Source organism: Vidua macroura, chromosome 6 (assembly GCF_024509145.1).
Source record: "Vidua macroura isolate BioBank_ID:100142 chromosome 6, ASM2450914v1, whole genome shotgun sequence".
NCBI classification, from domain to species: domain Eukaryota; kingdom Metazoa; phylum Chordata; class Aves; order Passeriformes; family Viduidae; genus Vidua; species Vidua macroura.
This window is the reverse complement of record NC_071576.1, coordinates 29,523,202-29,546,824: the sequence shown is the minus strand read 5'-3', so window position 1 is coordinate 29,546,824 and position 23,623 is coordinate 29,523,202. Positions and strand designations below refer to the sequence as shown.

Sequence of the window (23,623 nt, the reverse complement as noted above, 5' to 3'; positions counted from 1 at the left end):
ACAGTAGTTTACAATTGCTTCAGACTTTCCTGGAAGAGCTTGCAGAGTATGTCTAAAAAGATGTAAAATAAGTATTATCAATATGTACTTAAAACCACAGTATTTTATGTTCTGTTTGGTTCTTTTAACTCTCAAATCTTGAAAAAATAAGAGATATTTTTTGTTTGCAGTACAAAACAAGCCTCTTTGTTTCAAAAAGGCTCAAGTCCCTAAGTTACTACCAGTAACTACAAAAGGACAAACTTCACTTGGTTTTTTGCATCTTAATTAGAAAAAGCACAGAAGAGAAAATGTAGATTATGGTTAAGGATTTGACACTAACAAATGGCATGCAGTGGACTTCAGGAATTTGTATGTCAGCAGTAGCACAGAGTTAGAGGTTCCTGTCCTTTCTGTGAACATGGTTAGTGTCATCAGTTACTGAGTCTAACAAGTTTTGCTTCGGTGACCTAGATGAGAGGTAACTTGAGGAACTACTCACAAACTATGAAGATGGCTTTCAGGGGAAGGAGGAAAAAAAAGGCTTGTGGATAACTGCTTTTTAAATGAGTGACAGATTATGTGGGTGGCTGCAACTAATGAAATACTCTTTATCTTTTCACAGTCAGTACCTTGAAAATTACCTGTGGATGAATTATTCTCCAGAGGTGTCCAGTAAGGCATATTTAATGTCAATCTGCTGTATGGTGAATGAGAAGTTCAGAGAGAATGTCCCTGCGTGGGAGGTAACTGATTTCAATTGCAGCTAGAATTGATTTTGATCCGCAGGTTGCAGCTTTTACAGTGTGCTCACTTACAGTGACAGGAGGTAGAAGAGCTTGTAGTGTTAAAGGGAAATGGTCCCTCAGCTGGAATATCTCATATGGTGTTTCAAACTTTGTGTTGTTTTTGGAGAGGGGACTGGACAGGTGTAAAATGACTTGATTCCTTCTGGTGTGGTTCTGCTGTGAGATGCTGAACATAATCACCAGCATTTGCTTTTTTGCCACTTGACAGAGGCTGGGTATTTACAGAGAAGTTCTTGTTCTGATATTGAAGGAAAAAGAAGGATTTGTATATCTGTATAGTCAAGAAGGCACCACTGAAAGTCTAACATATTATCCAATAACATCTTGCTTAAAACGTGTATATTGGTTTCTACCTTTTTTGCTTTATACTAAAATAATGTCTTACTCTTCTTTTGTGTATATTGTTTGTTTGGGGGTTTTTCGGGCTTTTTGTTTGGAGTGTTTTTTTGGTAATAATAGGTTTAGAAATTGTGTAATGTTTCTACAAATAATCCAGGTTTTGCAGGCCATGTCAATAACAGAAGCCTAGTTATACATTCTATGCAGACATTATTTCAGAAGCACACTTAACTTCAGTGTGTGTGCCATTACTTGAGTGCTGACAAAGCACAAAGGATTAATAACTTGCTCATATATTATCTGTATGCTTTTCTTCTGGCACACGTACTAGAAGTAAAATGACAGGTACATGTTATGTTCCAAGCAGCTTAGTTAAATTTATTTGGTACATGTAAATGTATTTATTTGGTACATGGCCCTTGTAAAGGAATTATTTTATCTTGGTGGTTATTCAGTTTATCTTTTTCCTGCTCGGGTAGCTTAATGGAAGTTCCAGGACTAAGATTAATCTCTGGTGGTTTTTACTTGCTCACTTTTTGCACGTGAGCATGTCACTTAGAGCTGCCATAGCTTTGGCCAAAACCTACCATTTATCTTCTACCTGGGAGATTTTAGAGTATTTCTGTGCAGTCACAAAGTGAACATTCCCACAAGACTTCACCTGTGCTTCTTGTTTAGTTTGTCCTGGAAATCACCTGTTACACTATGCAGAAGGTATAGGGGGAGGATCCCTTGTCAAGAGGGTATCATTAGTCTGTTTTGCTTGTGCTACCTGGTTAGAGTAAGTGAAAATTAAAAAACTAATCCTTCCTTTTATAGATTTAAATAGATTTAGAGAACTTCAGCTATGTTATGTGAATGAAGATTGAAATTATTTCTATCAACTTGACTCAAAATTACCTTCCTCTTCTATTCCTAGACATTCAAAAAAAGGCCAGAACATTTTCCTTTCTTTTTCAAACGCATACTGGAAGCATCGCTGGTTGAAAATGAGAGTGAGTACTCTCTGCATGAGCAGACAGTCCTGCTGCTTTTCCTTGATCACTGCTTCAATAGTTTGGTATGTAAAATTAACTGTAAATATTTCCAGTGTGTTTATGCTGTTTTGTGTTAATAGCAGTTTAGTTTGAGCAATTTCTTCTTATAAGGCAGATGAAGCAAAATTCCAATTTAAGGAAAACACAGTACCAGAGTGCTTTTACCCTCTGTTTTGACTCTTACTTATCTCTCTTAACACATTTGCTTTTCTCTGACATAAGGTCATAGATGAGACTTGCAACTGGAGGATTGGCAATTAGACAATTAAAGATGGGATTTAATATAAATTTTTGCATTAAAAATGGTACTGTAAAATTTATATATTTATATTTGAAAAGATGCTTTACATTTAAAACTGATTAGTTACTACTGTGTTCTTTTTAGTTTGCTTAGGAAATAGCACAAAAATTATTTCCATTAATTATTGAGAAAGACAGTGAGGCTTTTTTAACTTTTGAAACCAGGTTTAAATACAGTTTTTATCTGCTGTTCTGAGTTAGTTAGTTTTAAGAAAGCCTTAGACCAACTTGTGTTCTCAATCTATAGTTGAAACAGAGTTATAGATTCTAAGTAGCAAGCAGGAAGAACACTTTACCTGTTATATGAAGCAGTGCTCTCTAACCTCTCTTGCTACTGGGCTTTTTCCTTACTTACACTGCACGTGGAGTGTATTATTCAAAATCAGGGTCTGCACAAATGAAATTGTTTCTCAGACAAAACAACATAGAAAGTGTATTATTTGATTTTGGAATTAGGAATGGTTTTGGGAGCCAGTAACTTCCAGGATGCAACAAGTAACCATCTTGAACTTTATGTGTATGGTTTATTGAGATAGTATTTTTTTGTAGTGGCCATGGTACAATGCATCTTCATTTAAAATAGTTTGATGGTGACTACAGAATCCTTCTTGTAGAGCACATTTCTAATACATCATGATAGGGAAGCTGGTGAAAATGTGCCTGTAAAAGCACACTATTAGAAGCTGCCCTTCTTTGTGAAAGACAGAATGGAATAGTCACAGTAGTGTTTTTAGTGAAGAGCACTGAAGTTTGAAGTTTCAGAATGCTGAGAATGGAGTATTTGTCCATGAAGACATACTTAAGATGTTAATTGAAAATTTTCAGTAGCTCTGGAGAGAAGGAAAACTTTGTGGATCCAGATCATAGGCATAGTTGGAGACAGCACATTTGAACTCACATGGAGAAAATTATTTGTTTCAGCCAATGGGAAGAGTGTAGAAGAAGTGAGAGAAACTTGATAAATTAAGGGCTTCAGGAGACAAAGAACAGCTTAAAAACAAGTAGAGAAACCATGGTAGGTGAGTTCAAGAATAAGAAATGACAGAGGAAGGAACATCAATTCTCAGCAGCTTTTGTCCTAAAAATTCTTGCATGAATGGGGCTCCTGGTGAAGTGTTAAGAACTGACAGACTCCATGAAAAGAACCTAAAATACAGGGATGTCACTGAGTAGGGTTATAATGCAGTTTCCTGTTAGGAAGTCGTGAAATCTGATAGAACAATATAAATATTTTTGTCAGATGGTAATGTACGTTGATGTATTTTGTAAGATAGTCATATAAGAAAACATAAGAATGTTTTAAAAAATTTTATCATCTGTAACTTTCTAACAGGAAGTGGATTTGATCAGAGGACAGGTGCAGCAGCTGATTTCCTTACCAATGTGGATGGCTCTACAACCTGTAAGCATAACACTGTTAACTGACAGAGCAGTTTTCTAGGCATTATCCAAATCATGTACAGCAAATTCTCATGGAATACTGTTGAGGAACTCTAATATTTACAACATTGCTATGGAATTACATTTTAGTGTGCTTTGCTAAATTCTTTCTTTTTTATTGCAAATTTCCATGTAATAAGGTTTTTTATGTAATTTTTCAGAAAACTGAGCTTTGTTGTTTATAGTTTCTTCAAGCTGTGATTTGTAGACAAGGCCATGAGGTCACAGGGAGGCAATGGAGTTGACATCAAGTCATGGCTGGACTCTCTAGCATTTTTGTTTCACAGTATTACTGAGAATAGCCAGAGGCAGCTGTTTATTTCAGTTTGTAATATACTTTTTCTTTTTTAAAAAAAAGACTGGACTGTATTTTTATCTTATGAAAACAAGGTTCCTTGGTGACTGAATATCATTTTTACATTTCAGAATCGACTGGAACAAGAGTTGAAAAAGACACCAAAACTAAGAAAATTCTGGAATCTAATTAAGAAAAATGATGCAAAAATGGATGAAGAGTCAAGAATGCAGTATGTACAGAAGCCTTTTCTCCTTCATTCATTGTGTTTCAGCTAAAATAAATTATTTCAATGAAAAAGGTGTTTTTTTAAAACCTGTGGCAAATAAGGATTGATCGTATGTGGTTTCCTGGAAGCTGTTTTGGCTTTCAGTAGTCTTTATGCAAAATAATGTTATATAACTTTATATTTTATTTGGTCAGTGAATTTGTGATACTAAATCTTAAAACTAAAGGGTGAAAGCACAAAAGAATATTCATGTAGCTACTCACTTTTTTTCGTGACCTTTAGCAAATGTTTCACTCGTAGGTATATAGCTTATGCAAGTATTTCAATAAATCTGTGTCTATCTCACCAAAATTAAATGTTCCAATGCCTTTGTGTTGCAATGTGCTAAGGTGTAGGAGGGGATTGACTTCTCCTTGACACAGTAAGAAGCATGGGTTGTTAATCAGTTTCTATGCCTAAAAATGTAGACTGCTCATCTGTCTGCCTGAGTGCAGAGAGAAAAGTTATGATCTAAACAGTTTAGGTGTGTTTCAAAGCAACCTACTATCAAACCTACTATCGTTATAATAATTTTGAAGCAGCTAACTTTGTATTAGTGAATGCTACAATATACTCCTAGTCTGCATTTAAGGAGTATTAATTCTTTTGTCATATGTCTAATTTTAGAGCGTATCGAGAGAGAAGATTTCTTTCACAGCTCATTCAGAAGTTCATTTCTGTTCTAAAGTCAATACCTGTCTCAGGTAACTGTGTTTCTTACTTTACTTTGTTATCTGGTAATTTGTGTGAAAATCTTCTCGTGTTGCTGAAGCAACTGGTCCTTAGGATACCAGTCTGAGGTTGGGGTCCTTATTCAGGTGAGGCTTGTAGTGAACACTGTGCCTGTCTGCATGGATTTCATATCAAAATTAATATTCAAATCTGTATATACTTTAAAAATGAAACTGCAAAAAGCTACTTTAAACCCCCTTCTATTCAATATGTACTTAGTAAAAACAATATTTCTGGGAACTGATATTCTTTACTGTGTGCTTAGAGCCTTAAAGCATTTCATACGTACTTAGGTGCCTTATAGGTGATATAAATGGATATCATAAGGCTCTGTCTGTTCATACAAACTGTTGATTTACAGTAAGAACAAAAAGCCTAAGTGAAGTGAAATTCTGTAAGATTTGACTGCTCTTGAGTCATTGTGACAAGCAAAATTATCTCCTTGCCTGATTTAGAAAGGAAAAGTGTTTGTGGAGGAAGGTGTTAGCCTTTTAACAGAAAAGGGTTATTATCCTCTAAGCACAGCACAATTTGGGTGAAATCAGTTCCCAGAGTTTTGCTTTTTCTGTTAAACTCTTAGCAAACTTCAGCTCTTACTTGAGCTGTAAATTTTGTAATGTGGCTTCCTCAGAAAGGATACCTATCCCTTCGGTTTTCCTAATTATGCTAGACCTGTTTTAGGAAGATTTACTTCAACATTTCTTTGGAGGCTGTAAGAGTTGGAGGAAAGTTATTAAGGGAGACGTGGTTTGTTTTGATGTGATTCTAAAGGCCCCTTAGTAGTCACCTCTGAGTACCTTTGAATATGGTCAAAGCCTTTTGCACACATCTTGTTTGCAGCTTTTAAAAATGTATTTTTGAGTACCTGGCATTAAAAGTTCTTAACAAAAATAATGGGCAAGTGACACTTCGTGGAAGTGAGCATTTTTGCATATTACATTCAAGGTTTTTCAAAGTAGACAAAATCACTCCTGAAATTCTGGTTCTGTTATTCTTCCATTGCTAACCAGAAGAATTTTTAATATAAGAAAGGATTGTTTTAAAAAGAGAATAATGTTTTAATTAGCTTTTAACAATATTAAAATAAATACTTTTATATTTGCAGCATTTATTTAGTTTTTAAGGAATTGTGCAAGTGTAAGTATATTGTGATGTGGATCAATTTAATTTTTTTTTTATCTAGGTCCTATTTCTATGGACAAAGTTCATTATTGTGAGAGGTTTATTGAACTCATGCTAGACCTTGAGGTAAGTTTTTAAATTGATTCAGCTAGTTTCCAGGTGTACTTTTCTAGGGTTGAAGTGCATAAGTAATTATTACAGCCTTATTCCAAATTGGAGATGATTGTCACAGCTGTGCATATGGTTGTTTAAAAGTGATTTTTCATCTATAAATAAGAGGTTGTAGCATTGCATCCATATTGGGAGCTGACCAGCAATGTTGATAAACCAGTAGGCAAAGCTAGGATCCTAAGTGCTTAGTGAAGAGGATTTAATTGGAATAGTGGTAATAATACTGGCAATTTCTGAAAATGTGTAATGCTTTTATTTGATAGGAATAATTCAGAATTATTCTTCCCACGGCATAACAGGTCACTTAAAGTCTCTTTTGTGTTGTTGAGTTAAATCCCAGAATGCAGCAGTAGTCTGAAATGTAAACTATTTCTGTTTGGCTGGAGTTCATTATTTACAAGTACCAGATCTGAGGATCTGCAGTTTGTTAGAGTAATAAGGCGTGGAGCAAGTTTTTGTGAAATTGTTCAGCAGATACCGAGGAAGTGAGACAATTTTAAGCTCCACAGTACCAGTATTAAAAGGTATTCATTTACAATTTCCTGCATGAGTAATTACTTATTTAGAGTAACTTCAGATTCAGAAGGCATTGTGAAATAAAACAAGAGTTTTCTGAAACAGTAGCACAGGGAACTTTAAAATGGCTTTGTGGTGAATTTCTGCAGACTGACTCTGTTAATATTTTAAATTAGAGCTTGCTGCCTTATGTATGTAATATACTCTGGTAAGAGAAAACATGTTGGAAGGTGAACTAAAGTCTGATTTAAAATGCTTAGAAGCAGCACATTTAAGATTGGTTCTCTCTAGGTATTACAGAAAGATTAGAATTCAGACAGGTTTATAAAGCCTATGTAAGTGACTGGAGCAAGCAAATGAGAAATTAGCTGTAAATCCAAGTCTTTATGCCTTTGTAGCATGTACTGTGTTAATGGGCTCTTTTTACTTGGCTTTTTTCAGAATATTACTGTTTCATATTACAATGCATGCGCTATCATCAAAACTGGTGATTTGATAATTTGAAAGTAACAATTCAGTGGAGAGTTCTTACGGTTTTATGGCTTTGTTTTTGTAATTATTGTGCAGGGCGAGCAACATCTTCTACTACAGATTCTTTTATTTTCTTCATCTTAGTTCTAAACATCGTGCTGATGCTTTTTGGCTTTCTAAATTCAGTCTGTAGAGAACAGCTAATTTTTCTCTTAAGTTGTGGTCTTCTACTGTATGCTGTTCAACAGTTGCTACATATAGCAGCTTAATCTATTTACAATGAGCAGGAAAGAGCTCTATTTTTGTTATTGAAGATTTGAAAAATACTTGAGCATTTTGCAAAGAAGAGAAGTAATTGGCAATTTTAAGGACCTCAGGCTTAAAATTCATTAAATTGGTGCAGAAAACAGACATTTAAAGCAATGCTGAAGCAGTTTGACATATCATTTGTAGCACACAATCATTATGTAGACACTTAGTAGTAGATTAATTGCTTTATTTAATTTACTTTTTTTTACTGGCAGAATGAATTCTCACTAATGGCGAGTTTGTGCCGTGCTTCCTGTTACATAAAGGACTGTGTTCGTAGCAGCTTACCTGCATAAACCCAGTGTCTTGGCATACATAAATGCTGCCTTAATACTTCTGTGAGGGTATTAGATATGCAAATAACTGCAGTAATCTGTCTTAATATGCCTTTTTGAAATGGAAAAATTCTGAGAAGCCAGGATTTCTTACTTTTTGAATAGTTGTTTGTATTAACATGATTTAATTTACCACAGGCTTTGCTTCCCACACGGCGCTGGTTTAATACAGTGTTGGATGACTCCCATCTTGTTGTTCACTGTTACCTGTCTAGTCTTGCTAAAAGAGAAAAAGAGGGCCATCTCTTCTGCCAGGTGAGATACAAAGTTCTTGAAAAGAACTTTTTCATTCCCTTTGTTTCTGAAGGCTTTTGTTTGGATGCAAACTACATGTTTATTTAAATCTTTCACACAGTATTTTTTTCTTACTTGTACCTATGTGTCCGACTGCTCCCATAGCATTTCATACATTCATGGAATTACATGATGACTTGGGTTGGAACAGACCTTAAAGATCATCCACTTCCAATGCCCCTGCCGTGGACAGGGACACCTTCCACTAGATCAGGTTACTCAAGAGTCCCATCCAATCTGGTCATGAACATCTACAGGGATGGGACATCTGTAGGCAACCAGTTCCAGTGCCTCACCATCCTCACAGTGAAACGTTTTATCCTACTATCTAATCTAAACCTGCCCTCCTTCAGTTTAAGGCCATTCCCTCTTGTCCTATGACTACGTGTCCTCTGAGAAGTCCTTTTCCATCATTCTTGTAGCTCCCTTTAGATACTGTAAATGAAGCTATAGGGTCTCCCTGCAGCCTTCTTTTCTCCAGGCTGAACAGTCTTAACTCTCAGCCTGTTGTTACAGAAGAGGTGCTTTGGCCCTATAGGAAACTCCTCTGGACATTTTCCAAAAAGGTTTTTTTCGTGTTGGAGACCCTAGAGCTGGACACAGTACTGCAGGAGGGGTCTCACAAGAGTAGAGTAATATTTCTGCTTCTGTTTTTGAGTTCTTAAAAGTACAAGCTAGAAAGCAGTGCAGCTTCTGGCATGCTTTACCACACACATAGCAGAAGTTGTCACCCTGCATTCTTCTCTTGTTCATTTTGACTTCATGCTGTTTTGCAGTGCAGCTGTTTTTCACTCCTGTCCTTCAGTTTACTCACTCATAGCTAGTACATTGTTTTTTATATGGCAGGATCTGAAGATCTGTCCCCTTTCCTGCATCTCAGCTGCTTTTCCTGCTGCTTGCTGTCCCCCATCTCTGCCTCTTGCTCATTTTCTCTGAGGGTCAGTATTGATGGAACACAAAGGCAGCAGCACATCTGAATTTTCTTCCTCCAAGTTAAATAATCCTATTGAAAGGTCGGATGAACTTCAGAGCTGCCATCAGAGAGGGCAGAAGGGCACAAAGCCTCTCCCTTTTGGTAGCAAGAAGCTGTAAGTTGGGTTCAATGACAGCCTCTGGCTAGATCACCTTACTGTGATCAGTTTCAATTTCAAGTCTAGTATATCAAGAAACTATATTGCTGATGGACTATACTGAAATTTTGATGTCTTGCAGATGAGATACCTAACTAAAACTATTTTATGCATCAGCCAAGTATAAAATTTAGATACCACTCCTTAGTCCAATTCTTCTAGACTCTGAGGAGTTCTTGTTTGTGCATTTGTCCTCTTGAACTGTGGTTTTGTTCATAGTAGTGTATCTCTTATTGTTAATCCACTAATTTATATTGATGATGTCTCAGCTTTTAGATATGCTCAAATTCTACACTGGCTTTGAAATCAATGATCAGACTGGAAATGCTTTGACAGAGAATGAGATGACTACAATTCACTATGACAGAATTACTTCTCTACAGGTAAGGAGAGGATGAAGTGCTTATGAGAGACAGGGGACTTGGTTCTAGTTCTAGTCTAATTTGCATCTGGAATAGGCATTAGACTATTTCCCAAATCAACCCCCTTATTTTCCCTCTTGAATTACAGGAATAGCTTTAGCTTGACTTGCCTCTACCATACTGAAGACATGTAATACTTCAGCATGGTGGGTGTGACTATGACTAAATAATATACTCTAGCAAAATATCAGCATTTTTGACCTTGTGTTACCAAAATGAACTGTTCCTGTTAAGTCTGTTAAGAAGGGAAGGCACAATGCTGTAGGACCCTGTGGTGATGCAGTAGGTGGCAGCATTTCCTCAAGATCAGTGTGCACATGTGCTTACAGTGGTCCCTTGTACAAATTGACTCACACTTTTTAGAATTGTTTGCATCAGTTTTAACAGAACAATTCAAGGAAGCTTGGTTGAGTTAAACTTGTTCCTGGCTTTTCTTAGTTGCGTGCAAAGCTACGTATCTGCTCCCTTATGTTTTATTTTAATGACAACAAATGCTGGTAGAAGGGTGTAATAAGGAAGATACTGTGTCAGAAGTAGAGGAGTAACAAACAGATGGTGTTAAGAAAAATGGAGATTTAATCTGGCTTGTATTTCTGTCCTGGTAGGGTCCATAGTGTGGTTCATGTTATGAACCAGAAGAAACGATGCTTTTTTCTAAGTATTGAAACTGTTATGAAATCATTTCATGAATACACTTACATCCACTTTTCATGCATGGATCTTTTGTAGAGAGCAGCATTTGCACATTTCCCAGAGTTATATGACTTTGCACTCTCAAATGTAGCTGCAGTAGATACTCGTGATGCACTGGTGAAGTTATTTGGACCTCTTAGGTAAGTTATCAAGTTGAAATTGAAATTCTTGGTTCTCAGTATGATTAAATTTAATAAATTTCCAGCCTTTTTTCCTTTTGATTTCTCATGTGCATAGCCAGTAGTTAACCTCTAACTTGTTTAGTATATTTTTTTACTCTGTTCTGTAGAAGAACTAGAACAGAAATCATGAAAGCATGCCATTGTATTAACTGTACTATATTGTAAATGCTGTGAGTAAAAGGATAGCAGTATGTTTTTTGACAAAGGCAGTGTATGCTTTGTTGTTTACTTCTGTGTCAGGTCTTGAAACAATAAAAAAAATATCCACCCCTTACCATGTTCATCGTAGGAGAGGGGTTCAGCTTACACCTTATACACAAACTTCACCTAAAAGCGTACTCGTAATTGTTTAGCTCTGGTCGAATCAGACAGTTGGGAGTTTTCTTTAAGGAAAAAGCAGCTGCAGTAAGTGCTCCCTCTCTGGTTTCAGTGTGACAGAGGCTTCTTGTTTTCCTTTCGCTGTGCAGCTCCAACGTTCTCCACCAGGTGGCGTCGTACCTGTGCCTGCTGCCGCCGCTGGCCGAGGGGGAGGACACGAGCCACGAGAAGGAGTTTCTGCTGGAACTGCTGGTAAAAATGTGCTTAATGCTGCTTGCACTTTTTCTGTTGAAAACTCAAGGCATAGCTAAACTGCAGGAAAGTAGTCATTTAGAACGTTTTGTGAACCACCTGTGAACCACAGCAGTGTTAAAGCAGTAAATGGCATGTTAAGATGGGGTTTAAAACCATATAAATTAAGTGTTGGAAAATGCCTATTCATAAATATAGTTTCAATGAAAGAGTATTGTGTGTTTTTTTAGGTCAATAAGAAGAGCCTTGGAAGTGGTTTTGAGTTCTTCTGAAAAAACTTTTATCCCATTTAAAAACAAAAAGATCTGTTAAAGTAGATCTAGATTTTCAGTACCTATTTGATCCTCAAACCAATTTGAAATATTGTTTGATGCACATAATGGTTTTTTGGATATTCAAGGTCTAGCAATACTATTGTAGGCTTCTAATTTGATATCAGTATTAGAATACCATAACTGTTTTTTAAAATCTCATTCATAAGTTTGTTCTGTGATTGTTGATTTCTTAAAAAATTGTTCATGTAATTTTCTAAGGTATTGAGGGTAGTGATATTCCTATTGCTACCATGGAAAGATACTTGTTCAGATAACATATTATAGTATTGGATAGATTTTTTTTGTGTCCCAAAGAGGAAATAAAGACTGTTACTGAATGAGTAGTATTAGTTAGGTACTGACCATATTTTTAATGGGAAGTAAGGTAAGTTTTATTTGAAGTTGATTCTCTGCTGAGCTTTGACTATTTTCAGTTCTGTTGTGCCATTTTTGATCTGCTGAATAGCCAACTGATTGTTTGATTATTGTACTATGACCACGAGTTGGACTATATTCATCTTCTGATGTCACTGTGTTATATTAAAATATTTAATTAGAAAAATATTGATGGAGAAAATGCAAGTTATCACCTTAAGAATTATTGTCTGATTCAAAAGTATGGTTATTGTTCCTTTTTGACTCAGAGGTTTGAAATGCTTCCTTTCTTTAGGTGTCCCGTCATGAGCGACGAATATCTCAAATTCAGCAGCTCAACCAGATGCCTCTCTATCCCACTGAGAAGATTATTTGGGATGAAAATATTGTACCAACTGAATATTACTCTGGAGAAGGTATGATTAGTAGTTCAGTAAATGCTGAACAGAGTAGTAAATGCTGCAATAAAAAAAGGGGTTCTGATATATTATGTTTATTCTGTCCAAGAAACTTACACATGGTACTTCGGCATCTTCCAGTAAGATCAGGGGTGTTTTTTCAGTTATGAGTCAGGAACTCTTGAGATTAAATTGTTAGCAAATAAATAGTGGAATTAAAGAAAAATCAAAAAATCTATTTTTACACAAAGATGTTTATTTGCTTCTGGATAGTAGATGTGCTGTACTACCCACTGAGGCACAGGTAAGGTGAAAAAGGTTGGAAACAGCAGAAGAAAAGCTGTTGTCTGTTTTCTGTGCTGAAGTACATTCAAGAAAACCTTTCTAAAAAGGGGGAAAAGGTGGTAAAGGGAGGAAATTAGCACCACTGATCTTACTTCTATTTCAAAGTAAAAGTGCACATAGTTACTGAAAGGTGACTACTTTGAGAACGTAATGTGCTCATGATCAGGGAAGTAAACTGCTGGTATTGCAAACAGGAATCATGTAATTTTAAGGCTTGCAATAAACAGCACATGTGTTTTTGTTTAGCTGCTTTTAAAAACTGTTATTCTAATGTAGATCATGAGAAATTTTATTAGAAATGTGAAAATTTTAATTTGGAATGTGACAATTTCAAATAACAACATATGTCTCCACAGACTAGTATAAAGTTTGTTTTGGGTTTCAGCAGCCAGTATTCCATACTCTTCCCTGTGTAGTTTTGATTTAGAAGGGTTTTTTGCATAGGTGTAAGCTGTAAGTTCAGCTGCTTGCCAAAAATTAGTCTTTTTGGATAAATTCTCTGCAAAACAAGTGTTAATGAGAAGAAAGAGATGACCCCCTTTAGATAGGCAGGGTTATAGGCAACAAAGGATCTTTTTCTCAACAAGATATGAAAGATAGGAAACAAATATCATCTAGAAATGTGCTCCAAAAGAAGAGGAAAAGTATTTTTCTTTAGTATGATGCAATTTGTTAAAAGCTGATTCAGATTCTTCTGCTGCTGATGTTTAATCTTTAAAAAAAAAGGGAACAAAAAAGAGACTGCCCCTCTTTCCCCCCCAAAAAACCCCAAGCCAAAACAAAGGAAAAAAAAAACCCTGAACCAGGGAGATTACTGTAATTTCTAGGAAATTATAACATAAACCAAGTCTTTTTTAATTTTTTTTTTTGTTTCAGTGAACAGCACATAGGTTGTTCTAATGCTCTGAACCATTCAGGTTCTTCAGTGCAGGTCAGGGCAGCTCTACTGTCATTCATCCTGTTCTGGGTGGTTAAGTTCTGTGTGCTGTGTGGTTATGTTGGATCAGCCAAATATATTAATGGCAATATGGGTTATAGTGGGGGAGGGAAGGGGTGGCAGGAGGAGAAAGCAGCTCATCATTGTGACTTCTTAATAATGCATTAAAGAAATCTTGTCAATGATGACGGGTAATTTTGTCAAGTAACACTGGTTGCTAGTGAAACCATTTCCTCCTGTGGTGAATACTTATGGTATTGATGATGGTGCTGTTGTGAAGTATTTATTTTGCTGTCAGACTGTTCAAGATTTTTTTTCTATTTTGCATCTCTTAGTTTAGTTTATACTTTCTCTTTCTAATCTCCATGTGCTCTCCTGTCCTGGTTTCAAAGAAGACAGTGTTGGATTTTGGTCTTTTAAGGCTTTTTTTTTTTTTTTGTGTGTTCTTAAAAGTAACTAAGTTTGGTCTAAAATTTATGTAAGAGTAATTTAAACCAAGAATGTTAGGTGTATTGTTTCTATTTCCTTTTAGAAAATGAGGGAAGAAGAGTATCTCTCTGATGAATACTGTGCAGTCATAAGGAGGTGTTGCTTCACACCCTGCCCTTTGTGCATATAACTAGCTTTACAGGACAGGGTTTCTTACTTGGTGTTGGGAAATGTGTTAAAGTATTTTATCACCATCAGGCTTTCCACAATAGAAATTACTGTGTTCTGCTGCCTTTCTTCACTGCGGTTTTATCTCAGTGCATGTGAAAGTCAATACATAGTACCTATACCAGAGACAGGTTTCAACAATGATGTTGCAAGTTTCAAAAGCAAGATGCTTTCACAGGTCTTAAACATAGGTATCAAACTGGAATAGTAGTCCAGTAATGTTAGATGAGTAACTTATAGGAATTTTAATTATGGAAAATTATGGAAAATCTATCCTAAAACAATGGAAGAAGCTTTAGGACCTGTCTAAGAGTTCTAATACTCTAATCTTCCTGTGTTTTTTCTTGTATATGTAAAAAGCAAACCAGTAACAGAAACTTTAGAGATGTGTGTTAAAATTTAATTTCTTGACTTAAAACTTTTTTCTACATTAATGGTTTTTATGGCATCTAATAAACATAAACTGTGGGAATAGGGGAATTGTTGGATGTTGCATCGTTTTTATTATTTTATTAGCCTTTTTCATCATTTTTAATGCTAACTTAATTGTTGCATTTCCAAAGACCATTTGTTGTGCATTTGATTTTCCTAAACTTAATTTTGTTATAGTCTGAATACATTTATGGATTTAATATTTAAATAGTTTACTGTATTAGTGCTAGAAGGATCAACATTCCTTCAATCTTGTACAGGTTCTTTTAGAGAGAACCTGAAAAATACATGCTTTTTAGGGGTGTGTATTGATAAAAGGGGTAGTTTTTTAGAATCTCCAAGGATAACGGCAATGGCAGTTGTACAATAAAGTGTGTATGTGTGCATGAATTTATAGAAACAGTATAATTAATCTTTTTTTTATTTGTCCCTCAAATACCTCTTTCCTTCTTCCCTTAAATCCATAGGCTGTCTTGCACTTCCCAAGTTGAACCTACAATTCCTGACTCTCCATGACTACCTGCTGAGGAACTTCAATCTTTTCCGCTTGGAGTCTACCTATGAGATCAGACAGGACATTGAAGATAGTGTCAGTAGGATGAAACCATGGTAATATTTATTAATTGGTGCAAACCAGTTTGTTCTCTTCTAATCAAAGTGTTTTTAAGAATGAAAAACTGGTACTGTGTATATATGAAATACATTGTAACTAATGTGTTTTTTTATTAGATAGATACTGTGGTTTGTACTTACTCCTTCCATAAGGTATTGCCATCCCAAGAGTTGATATTTTAAGGGTTTGTGGCTATGTATCCCTGTAGGTATGTTAAAGGCGTGTGGATGCTAACAAACAGCTTTTGTTTTGTTAAGATGGATGAGTTAATTTTCCATGAGTACTAAGCCTTGGCTGACATTACAAAATACAGAAACGTCATAAACTCCTCTGTTTGTGGGAGAGGTCACTGAGTATTCTTGAATTTGCCGTCTGCTACATTTTAATCCTGTTTTGATTTAAAGGGTTTATTTGGTGTGATATCTTTAATACTCAGTAGTTGCTTTTTGTTACCTTTCCTTTATCTTCTGTCTCAGTGAGTTTTTTTGAATAATGCTAGCATAAGTTGCCCTTGTTTTTTGAAATATAAGTTATGTTATGCTTCAATTCTAAAATGCAGGATTACATGAATCTAATTCAGTAGTACATAAAGTTAAGAATTCTACTTTTGTCTTAAAACTTACTGTAGGGTAAATTTTCTCACAGTTTAAAAAAGAATTGAATCTGTAATTAGCTAATGACTAACAAAACTTTGGGATTTATTTCTTAGGTTATCAGAATATGGAGGTGTGGTCTTTGGTGGATGGGCTAGGATGGCACAACCCATTGTCTCTTTCACAGTGGTGGAGGTGGCCAAGCCCAACATTGGTGAAAACTGGCCCATGCGAGTGCGAGCAGATGTTACAATTAATTTGAATGTCCGAGATAACATCAAAGATGAATGGGAAGGTACTTAACATGCTTTGAAATGACGTGCTCAAAATAGGTGCTCATCAAAATACATTTTGATTTAGTCGTATTTGTAAGAAGAGGTTTTAAACCATGATACAGGTTTGTCAATCCTAATATACAGTTTGGAAGTCAGTTACTCAAATTTCAAGTTTAAGGAGTTTCATAAAGTGAAGTTTGAAGTATATTTTCATAAAGTGAAGTTTGAAATAATTACTTAATCATTCATTGGGAACAGAATGTTTATTACTTCAGACTGATGTCATTCAGTGACCAACTGTAAAATGCTGTCCTTTATAGGGACTGTTGAAAGTTAACTTAGCATTTTAAATAATATGTTTGTTAAAAATGTCATATTGAAAAGTATGGGGAATGTGATATCTGTCTCATACGCAAGTGGAGAGGATAGATTTTTATTTAATTCAAACCAGTGCATTTCAGTAGTTTTCAGTATGTTTGAATGTTAAGAAGTGCTGACTGTACCAAATACTGTTTCTTGTAAGTATCCACAGGCGACACTTCTTTTGCTTGGGGATTTGAACTTTAGTTGACCGTGTTGGCAAGTGACATAGAAGCATGCAATTGTACTTGTGTTATCAGTAAATGTCACTCCTTCTCTTTTGTTAGAGAAACCTGATAAATGTGCTGGAGCTGCGTAGTGTGATTACAGGTCACGTAGCACAAATGCTAAAGCTGGACTGTGTGATAAATGAGCAGATACTGGTTTGAGGCTGTAGATTTCTGTTAAAGTAGAAAATCTAGGAGGATGGCAGAGGATTCACTATAATGACGATATCGATATAGTGGTACACCTGGCTTTTTAAATACTAAAACAGCCTCTATGATTTGAAAAAAAATCATATTTTAACTAAATCAAAACTGAGATGAAGAATTCATAAATCATTGCCTGACTTAAGAGGATCTTGATGAAACTGCCTTCTGTTGAATAGTATCTGCTGCTTAATGAGGAATTATTTGTCTCATGAAAAATACAGTATGTTTTCTGAACTTTGAAGGTGTCTTAGATCTCTGAGACTGTGGAGGTGTACTGGTGAGAAGATTTAGTGTTCAGAATTATGTTAATGAATTGGAGAAGCAGCATTCGAAAAGTAGGATGTAGTTCAGCAGGGATGATTATTAAGCAAGAACAAGTCCCTGTACAAATACATGGTGGGGGAATAACTTATAATAATATATAAAGTAACCTCTGCAGAATGGAAAGATCAGAGGTCATCATTGCTCACACATGAATGTGATTCCCCAACATTTTGTTAGTACTGAGGGAAAAAGACAAAATCTCAAGTTATATTGGAATTTATAAACTGGAATGTAACAGTAAACAAGTAACTTGGTTAAGTGACCTTTTACTCTATTAAATAGATAACTAAAGTAACTTGGTTTAGGTTTTTGTGCCCAGTTCTAGGCACTACACTTAACTTGTTGAAAAAAAAAAGAAAAAAAGGAATTGGAGGTTTGTCCAGAGGATAGCAATGAGAATAAGAGATTAATGTCATACTCCCTTAGAGATGATGGAAAATAACTAGGTAAAAATAACTGGAGTAAGATTACTGGAAGAAGAATAATCTTGAAATAACGTTTGTTCTTATGAAAAAAGCATTCAACTTCTACTTTTTATATCTATTATATCACAACGGCCTATGGTTTTGTATTCTCTAAGTTCAAGGCATATTTTGAAGCAAAACAAAAATATATACAGGTGGGATTTTATTTAAAATAAATTTGAATCCATTCTTTCATATATATGTTAAGGACTTGATGAGGACAATGCCATTCAATCACATCACTGACTGTTCCTTTTGGGGCTCAGGTCTGCGCAAGCACGACGTCTGCTTCCTGATTACGGTGCGTCCCATGCAACCTTACGGCACCAAGTTTGACAGGAGACAGCCTTTCGTTGAGCAGACTGGCCTGGTGTATGTCAGAGGCTGTGAAATTCAGGGCATGTTGGATGAGAAAGGGCGTGTTATTGAAGAAGGTATGATAAACCAAAACTTGTTCAAGAGATTTATCTTTTTTTTCTGTCTCTATTTTTTATCTTTAACAGCCTAATGGATAATTTTTCTCTCTTTCAAAGAATGTTCATTGAATTAGTTACATACATGGAAAAAGCCAAACCAATTCCATAAGCAGCCTGAGAAAGGTTAACTAGTTTCCTCTGGTAAAATCTGATGTAGCTACATTAATTAAATAAATCCAGTATGCTGGGTTAAGGATTAAAACAGATTCTATTCAAAAACTATTAGAATAATGTAATGAAATGTTTCTATTGCTATGCAAAAATTAGTTTCATCATATGAATTTGTCTGAATTTCATTTAAGGAACAATTATGGATCACTTATTTGAACGATAATTTGCTTTTAGCACTGAGTCAAATTCTAATCTTGCTGTTTCATTATGGGCAGGACCTGAACCAAAACCAAGACTTAAAGGTGATTGCAGAACATACAGAGTATTTCTGGACCCAAACCAGTATCAGCAGGACATGACCAATACAATCCAAAATGGAGCAGAAGATGTTTATGAGACATTTAATATAATAATGAGAAGAAAACCAAAAGAAAACAATTTCAAGGTAAGATACTTGCTCCTTGGCTCTTAAGTAAGAGTATGTCTGAATATGCTGTCATTACTGAGACTTTTTTATTTTAGATGCCTATAGTTAGGCTATTTAGGTGGCAAAGGTTAGGCTTTCCCTATGGGAAGCTAGAGTATGTCAGTTGGTGATCACTTTCCCCTGCAGATAACTCTTACACTGAAAATCAGAACACTGCTACTTTGCTTGAGTATATAATAAAACATTGGTTTATAATTTCAGTCTTGTAACAGGAAGCCTTCATATTTGGACTTTTGGGTTAAGGGTGTATGTGGAATGTTTTTGTTACCTAATGTAATAGTAAACTGTAAGAAAAGGAGTAAAAAAGTCAAAATGTGAAAATCAGAGGAGCCTGCTTTTGGGAGGGTCACTGGATCAGTTTCTTATGGGGCATTGGACTGTGTCAGATCAAGAGCAGCTCTGCTGGGAAGAACTTGGAGGTACTGGTGGATGATAAGCTTGATATGAGGCAACAGTATGCACTCACAGTCCACAAATCCAGCTGCATCCTAGTCTGCATCAAAAGCAGGGTGGCCAAAAGGTCACAGGAGGTGCTTCTTCCCCTCTGCTCTGGTAAGACATCACCTGGAGTGCTGCGTCCAGCTCTGGGCTCCCCTACACAAGAAGGACCTGTTGGAGCAAGTCCAGAGAAATGACAGGGAGATGATCAGAGGAATGAAGCACCTCTCCTGCAGGGAAAGCCTCAGAGAGTTGGAGTTGTTTAGTCTGGAGAAGAGAAGGTTTCAGGGGCATCTGACTGCACTGTTTCAGGAAGGCGGCTTTTAAGAAAGATGAGGACAAACTTTCTAATAGTGGTAGTACAAGGGGTAATGTTTATAAACTAAAAGATGGTAGATGTAGACCAGATATAAGAAAAATATTTCATGATGAGGGTGGTGAAATGCTGAAACAGGTTGCCCAGAGAGGTGGTAGATGCCCCATCCCTGGAAATTTTCAAGGTCAGGTTGAACAGGGCTCTGAGAAACTCTTGTCTGCTTGAAGATGGCCCTGCTCATTGCAGGGGGGGTGGACTAGATGAGCTTTAAAGGTTCCTTTCAGCCAAAACTACTATTTGATTCAGCCTCAACAGCACTGAGCAGAAAGGAAGGAGCCACTTCCCTTCACCTATGGCAAATTCATACTGTAGCACGAACAAGGTGCTGTTGGCCTTCTTCACTGTGAAGGTGCATCATTTTGTACACCTAAAAATATTTCTTACTCAGTTTCTTTGCCTTTTAGACCTCTGAATCATTAATGTTCCTTGAGTATTCCATTATGAAAATGCAACATGAATGAAAAACTACATTTCTTTTGGTACCTTAAAATCATGCATTGCATAAAGTGATGTTCATTTTGAGGGATTCTGTCGCAAGTTCTGTGTAAATGGATAAAGAGGTAGGCAGGAAGACTTGGACTTTTTTTTAAGTCTAGAGGTATCTAGAAAGATACCTCTGGTGTGAAGCAGTAGCTTTCAGCCTGCATAGACCATTGTGGTGTCATCGTTTCAGCTCTGTTCTTGGAGCAGTAATTTACAGGCAAATCCCAATGCAAACCATTTTATGCTGGCATTTATGAAGGTCTCATACATTCATTTCTCAAGACAACCTAATGTATTTCTACATTTATCACATTGCTGCCAGTTTAGGTGCATGCATCCCATGCCATTTGCAAACCTTTCTAACTTCAACTGGAGAAAACAAGACAATGCTGTGATTAGTGTAGACAGTGTATGCAGCAGATGGAAGGCAGCTTGAAGTTCAAAGCTGAGCTTGTAGGAGAGAAGACCAGAGAACTCTTGTGCAGTCCTTGTAAATTAAGCAGATGAGACAGCAGAGAAAGTGCAAATACAGTGAGTTTGCTGGAGGTGACACCCCTGTGTAACTACAGTTGGTCAGCAGCATTAGTTCTTACAAGAATGAATCTTATTGGTTTTACATGCATAAAAATTACTTTTTGAAAAGCTGAAGCAAAGATTTTGTGATGTAGAAACACCACATTTTCTGTTAGGAACATATTTCTTGCTTCCTCTTAGAAACTGATCACTAGGTTTAGGAATACTACCTGAAAATGTGACATTGTCTGATTTCTTTGTGCTTTTCTTAGCACAAGCATATTATGCTGTGCTTAATATATGTTTGAGCCAGAAGTACTTGTTCTGTATTTGCAACAAAATAAAAAAAATCTTAGTTAATATGGGACGTGTCCATCCATATATTTTTGAAGTAATTCAGGCTTCAGAAGTACTAAGATGCCTTCAACTTCGTAGCTTTACAGGTCTGTCACAGAAGCCACAGCATGATTGTGACTGGAAGAGACATATTCAGAGAATGGTTGAGTTTAGAGGGACCTTTGGAGATTATTTAGTCAAAGATCTGTTTAAAGCAGAGTCAGCTAGAGCAAGTTGCTCAAGATATTGTGACTATGCTGTTAGAATTGGGTGTGTCCAGTGATGGAGACTACATAACCAGTCTAGACAACCTGTTCCAGTGTTGCATTACCTCTAGACTAAAAATATTTTGGTGTATTTAGGTGGAATTTCCCATATCTCAATTCATGTCCATTGCCCCTTGTCCTTTCACAGGGCACTACTGAGTGACTCTCATTGCATTAGCCTTACTTCCTCTCGTTACATTTTTTTATACAAATCAGTCAAATTCTCCAGTGCTCCTTGAGTTTTGTATTCTTGAGGCTAAACAATCCCAGCTCTCTCAGTGTCTCATACAACAGATTCTCCCATCCTGTAATCATCTTAGTGGCTTTTTGCTGGACTCTTTCTAGTATGTCTGTCTCTTGTCCTGAGGAGCCCAGCGCTGGACACAGCACTCCAGATGTGGTCTCACCCACTCTGAGTAGTGGGGAAGAATCAGGACCTTAATAGAGGTTGACTAAGCAGGGATGGTGATCACATTACTTGGCTCTTTGAATGATACTACACAAGCAAGGAAAAGAAAATCCTACCCTTTGGAGATGGATATATAAATGTAGACTCTCAGAATAAAAATCTGTACTTAGATTTGACTGATTGTTCTTTTACAAGATTGGCATTTGGAGGTTCTGTATTATATTCTGGTGTGGACATCTGATGCACTGTGTTTGGCATTCATTTGCGTCCATGTTTGGTGGCATGGGAAGTCAGAGGATCTTGAAATCAGTGCAGGTCTGGTATCCTGTGTTCCCTGCTGCTGCTGAGAAGCAGATACATAGTGACCAAATGCCAAGTTTCAAGTGAGATGGTTCTTCAAGACTTGCCACTAAAGTAGCCCTTTAACAGGAAGGCAAAAATTCAGCTTCCTCTTAGTTAAAAAGCGCACCTTCTGTGCAAGTCTAGGATCTAGAGCATTGGTGTTTTCACAAGAGGGGAAGGGAGAGAAAACTTACACAACCACAAATGATTAGATAAATTAATTTGTGGGTGAAGAGGAAATGCTTGAAGGGAAGCTTAAGCTGACTGCAGGGTGAAATTTATAGGCATGTAAGAGGAAACCTTAAACTACATGAGGATCTTCTATGTGTTTTTCCCTTGCTGTGAATGTTCTGGGATGAAAACTTTACTGATGATTATGGTCATCTTTACTAGCTCTTAGTTTAAGAATTCTGTGCTTTGATACTGGTGTTTTGTTGCATATGTACACTGTCTATGTATTGACTCAATCTAACCAAACACTGTCAGTTAAAGAGTTATATTCTGTCATCTTAAAATAGATTTGATTGAACTTCAGTATTATTTTTACTTGGTAAGAAGTCAGTTTCTTCAATCCTATTTTTTCTGTTTTTTTCTTATTTACAGGCTCTTCTGGAGACTATTAGGAATCTGATGAATACAGATTGTGTGGTTCCTGACTGGCTGCATGACATCATTCTTGGATATGGAGACCCAAGTAGTGCACACTATTCAAAAATGCCCAATCAGATTGCAACTCTGGATTTTAATGACACTTTCCTGTCCATTGACCATTTAAAAGCTAGCTTTCCTGGGTACAATGTTAAAGTTACTGTTGACAATCCAGATCTTCATGTACCCCCCTTCAGGTGATCTCAATATTTCAAGTACTTCTGGTCTGATATTCTTGCTGAAATGTGTTTTCAGGTGGAGTTATGTTCAGGGGTTGAAGGGAGATGCTCTTTGTTTTAAAAAAAGATAGAGATATGTTAAGATTTAGATAGTTACATGATAGAGTTAACTGTACAACAGCTAGGACCAGCTTCTGTTCTATTCTGTACAAAAATGCATCAGAGCATTGCTTGTAGATCAGCCTACAGAATATATGCAAAAAACAAAAGTATGAGATAGAATCAAGACACATAATACTCTTCTGTATTGTGGTATCTAGCCTCCTCAAGATCAGGCTAGAGAATTTTAATTAGATGTCTCATTACAACAAGCGAAGAACAGCAATTTCAACATCAGTTGAAATTTGAGCTTTTGGAGACACCATTCAATCAACACAAAGGATTAAGTCTGAAATCCCATAATGCTTATTTTTAGAAATGATTTCTGAAATAGGATGCCATTGGCACCTAATGAGATTTACTCATTTTGTTTCAGTGATGCTATTGTCCAGCATTTTCAGACTTGCAATTCTCAGACTTGCACCTCCTGGTGCACTTCCTTGAATTTTGACGAGTTTCACATAG

General features: G+C 36.3%; 1 protein-coding gene across 1 annotated transcript in view; it reads left to right on the top strand.

Annotated features, from left to right (window-relative positions):
* AQR (aquarius intron-binding spliceosomal factor) overlaps positions 1 to 23,623 on the top strand; it is a 48,813-nt gene that overhangs the window by 2,915 nt on the left and 22,275 nt on the right. Inside the window, exons 5-20 of the mRNA XM_053980035.1 lie at positions 605 to 725; positions 2,047 to 2,187; positions 3,798 to 3,866; positions 4,331 to 4,431; positions 5,095 to 5,171; positions 6,383 to 6,447; positions 8,262 to 8,378; positions 9,817 to 9,930; positions 10,699 to 10,802; positions 11,312 to 11,414; positions 12,399 to 12,519; positions 15,340 to 15,481; positions 16,195 to 16,373; positions 18,202 to 18,369; positions 18,798 to 18,967; positions 22,776 to 23,017. Of these exons, the coding sequence (XP_053836010.1) occupies positions 605 to 725; positions 2,047 to 2,187; positions 3,798 to 3,866; positions 4,331 to 4,431; positions 5,095 to 5,171; positions 6,383 to 6,447; positions 8,262 to 8,378; positions 9,817 to 9,930; positions 10,699 to 10,802; positions 11,312 to 11,414; positions 12,399 to 12,519; positions 15,340 to 15,481; positions 16,195 to 16,373; positions 18,202 to 18,369; positions 18,798 to 18,967; positions 22,776 to 23,017 (2,034 nt within the window). The remainder of the gene's footprint in view (positions 1 to 604; positions 726 to 2,046; positions 2,188 to 3,797; positions 3,867 to 4,330; positions 4,432 to 5,094; positions 5,172 to 6,382; positions 6,448 to 8,261; positions 8,379 to 9,816; positions 9,931 to 10,698; positions 10,803 to 11,311; positions 11,415 to 12,398; positions 12,520 to 15,339; positions 15,482 to 16,194; positions 16,374 to 18,201; positions 18,370 to 18,797; positions 18,968 to 22,775; positions 23,018 to 23,623) is intronic.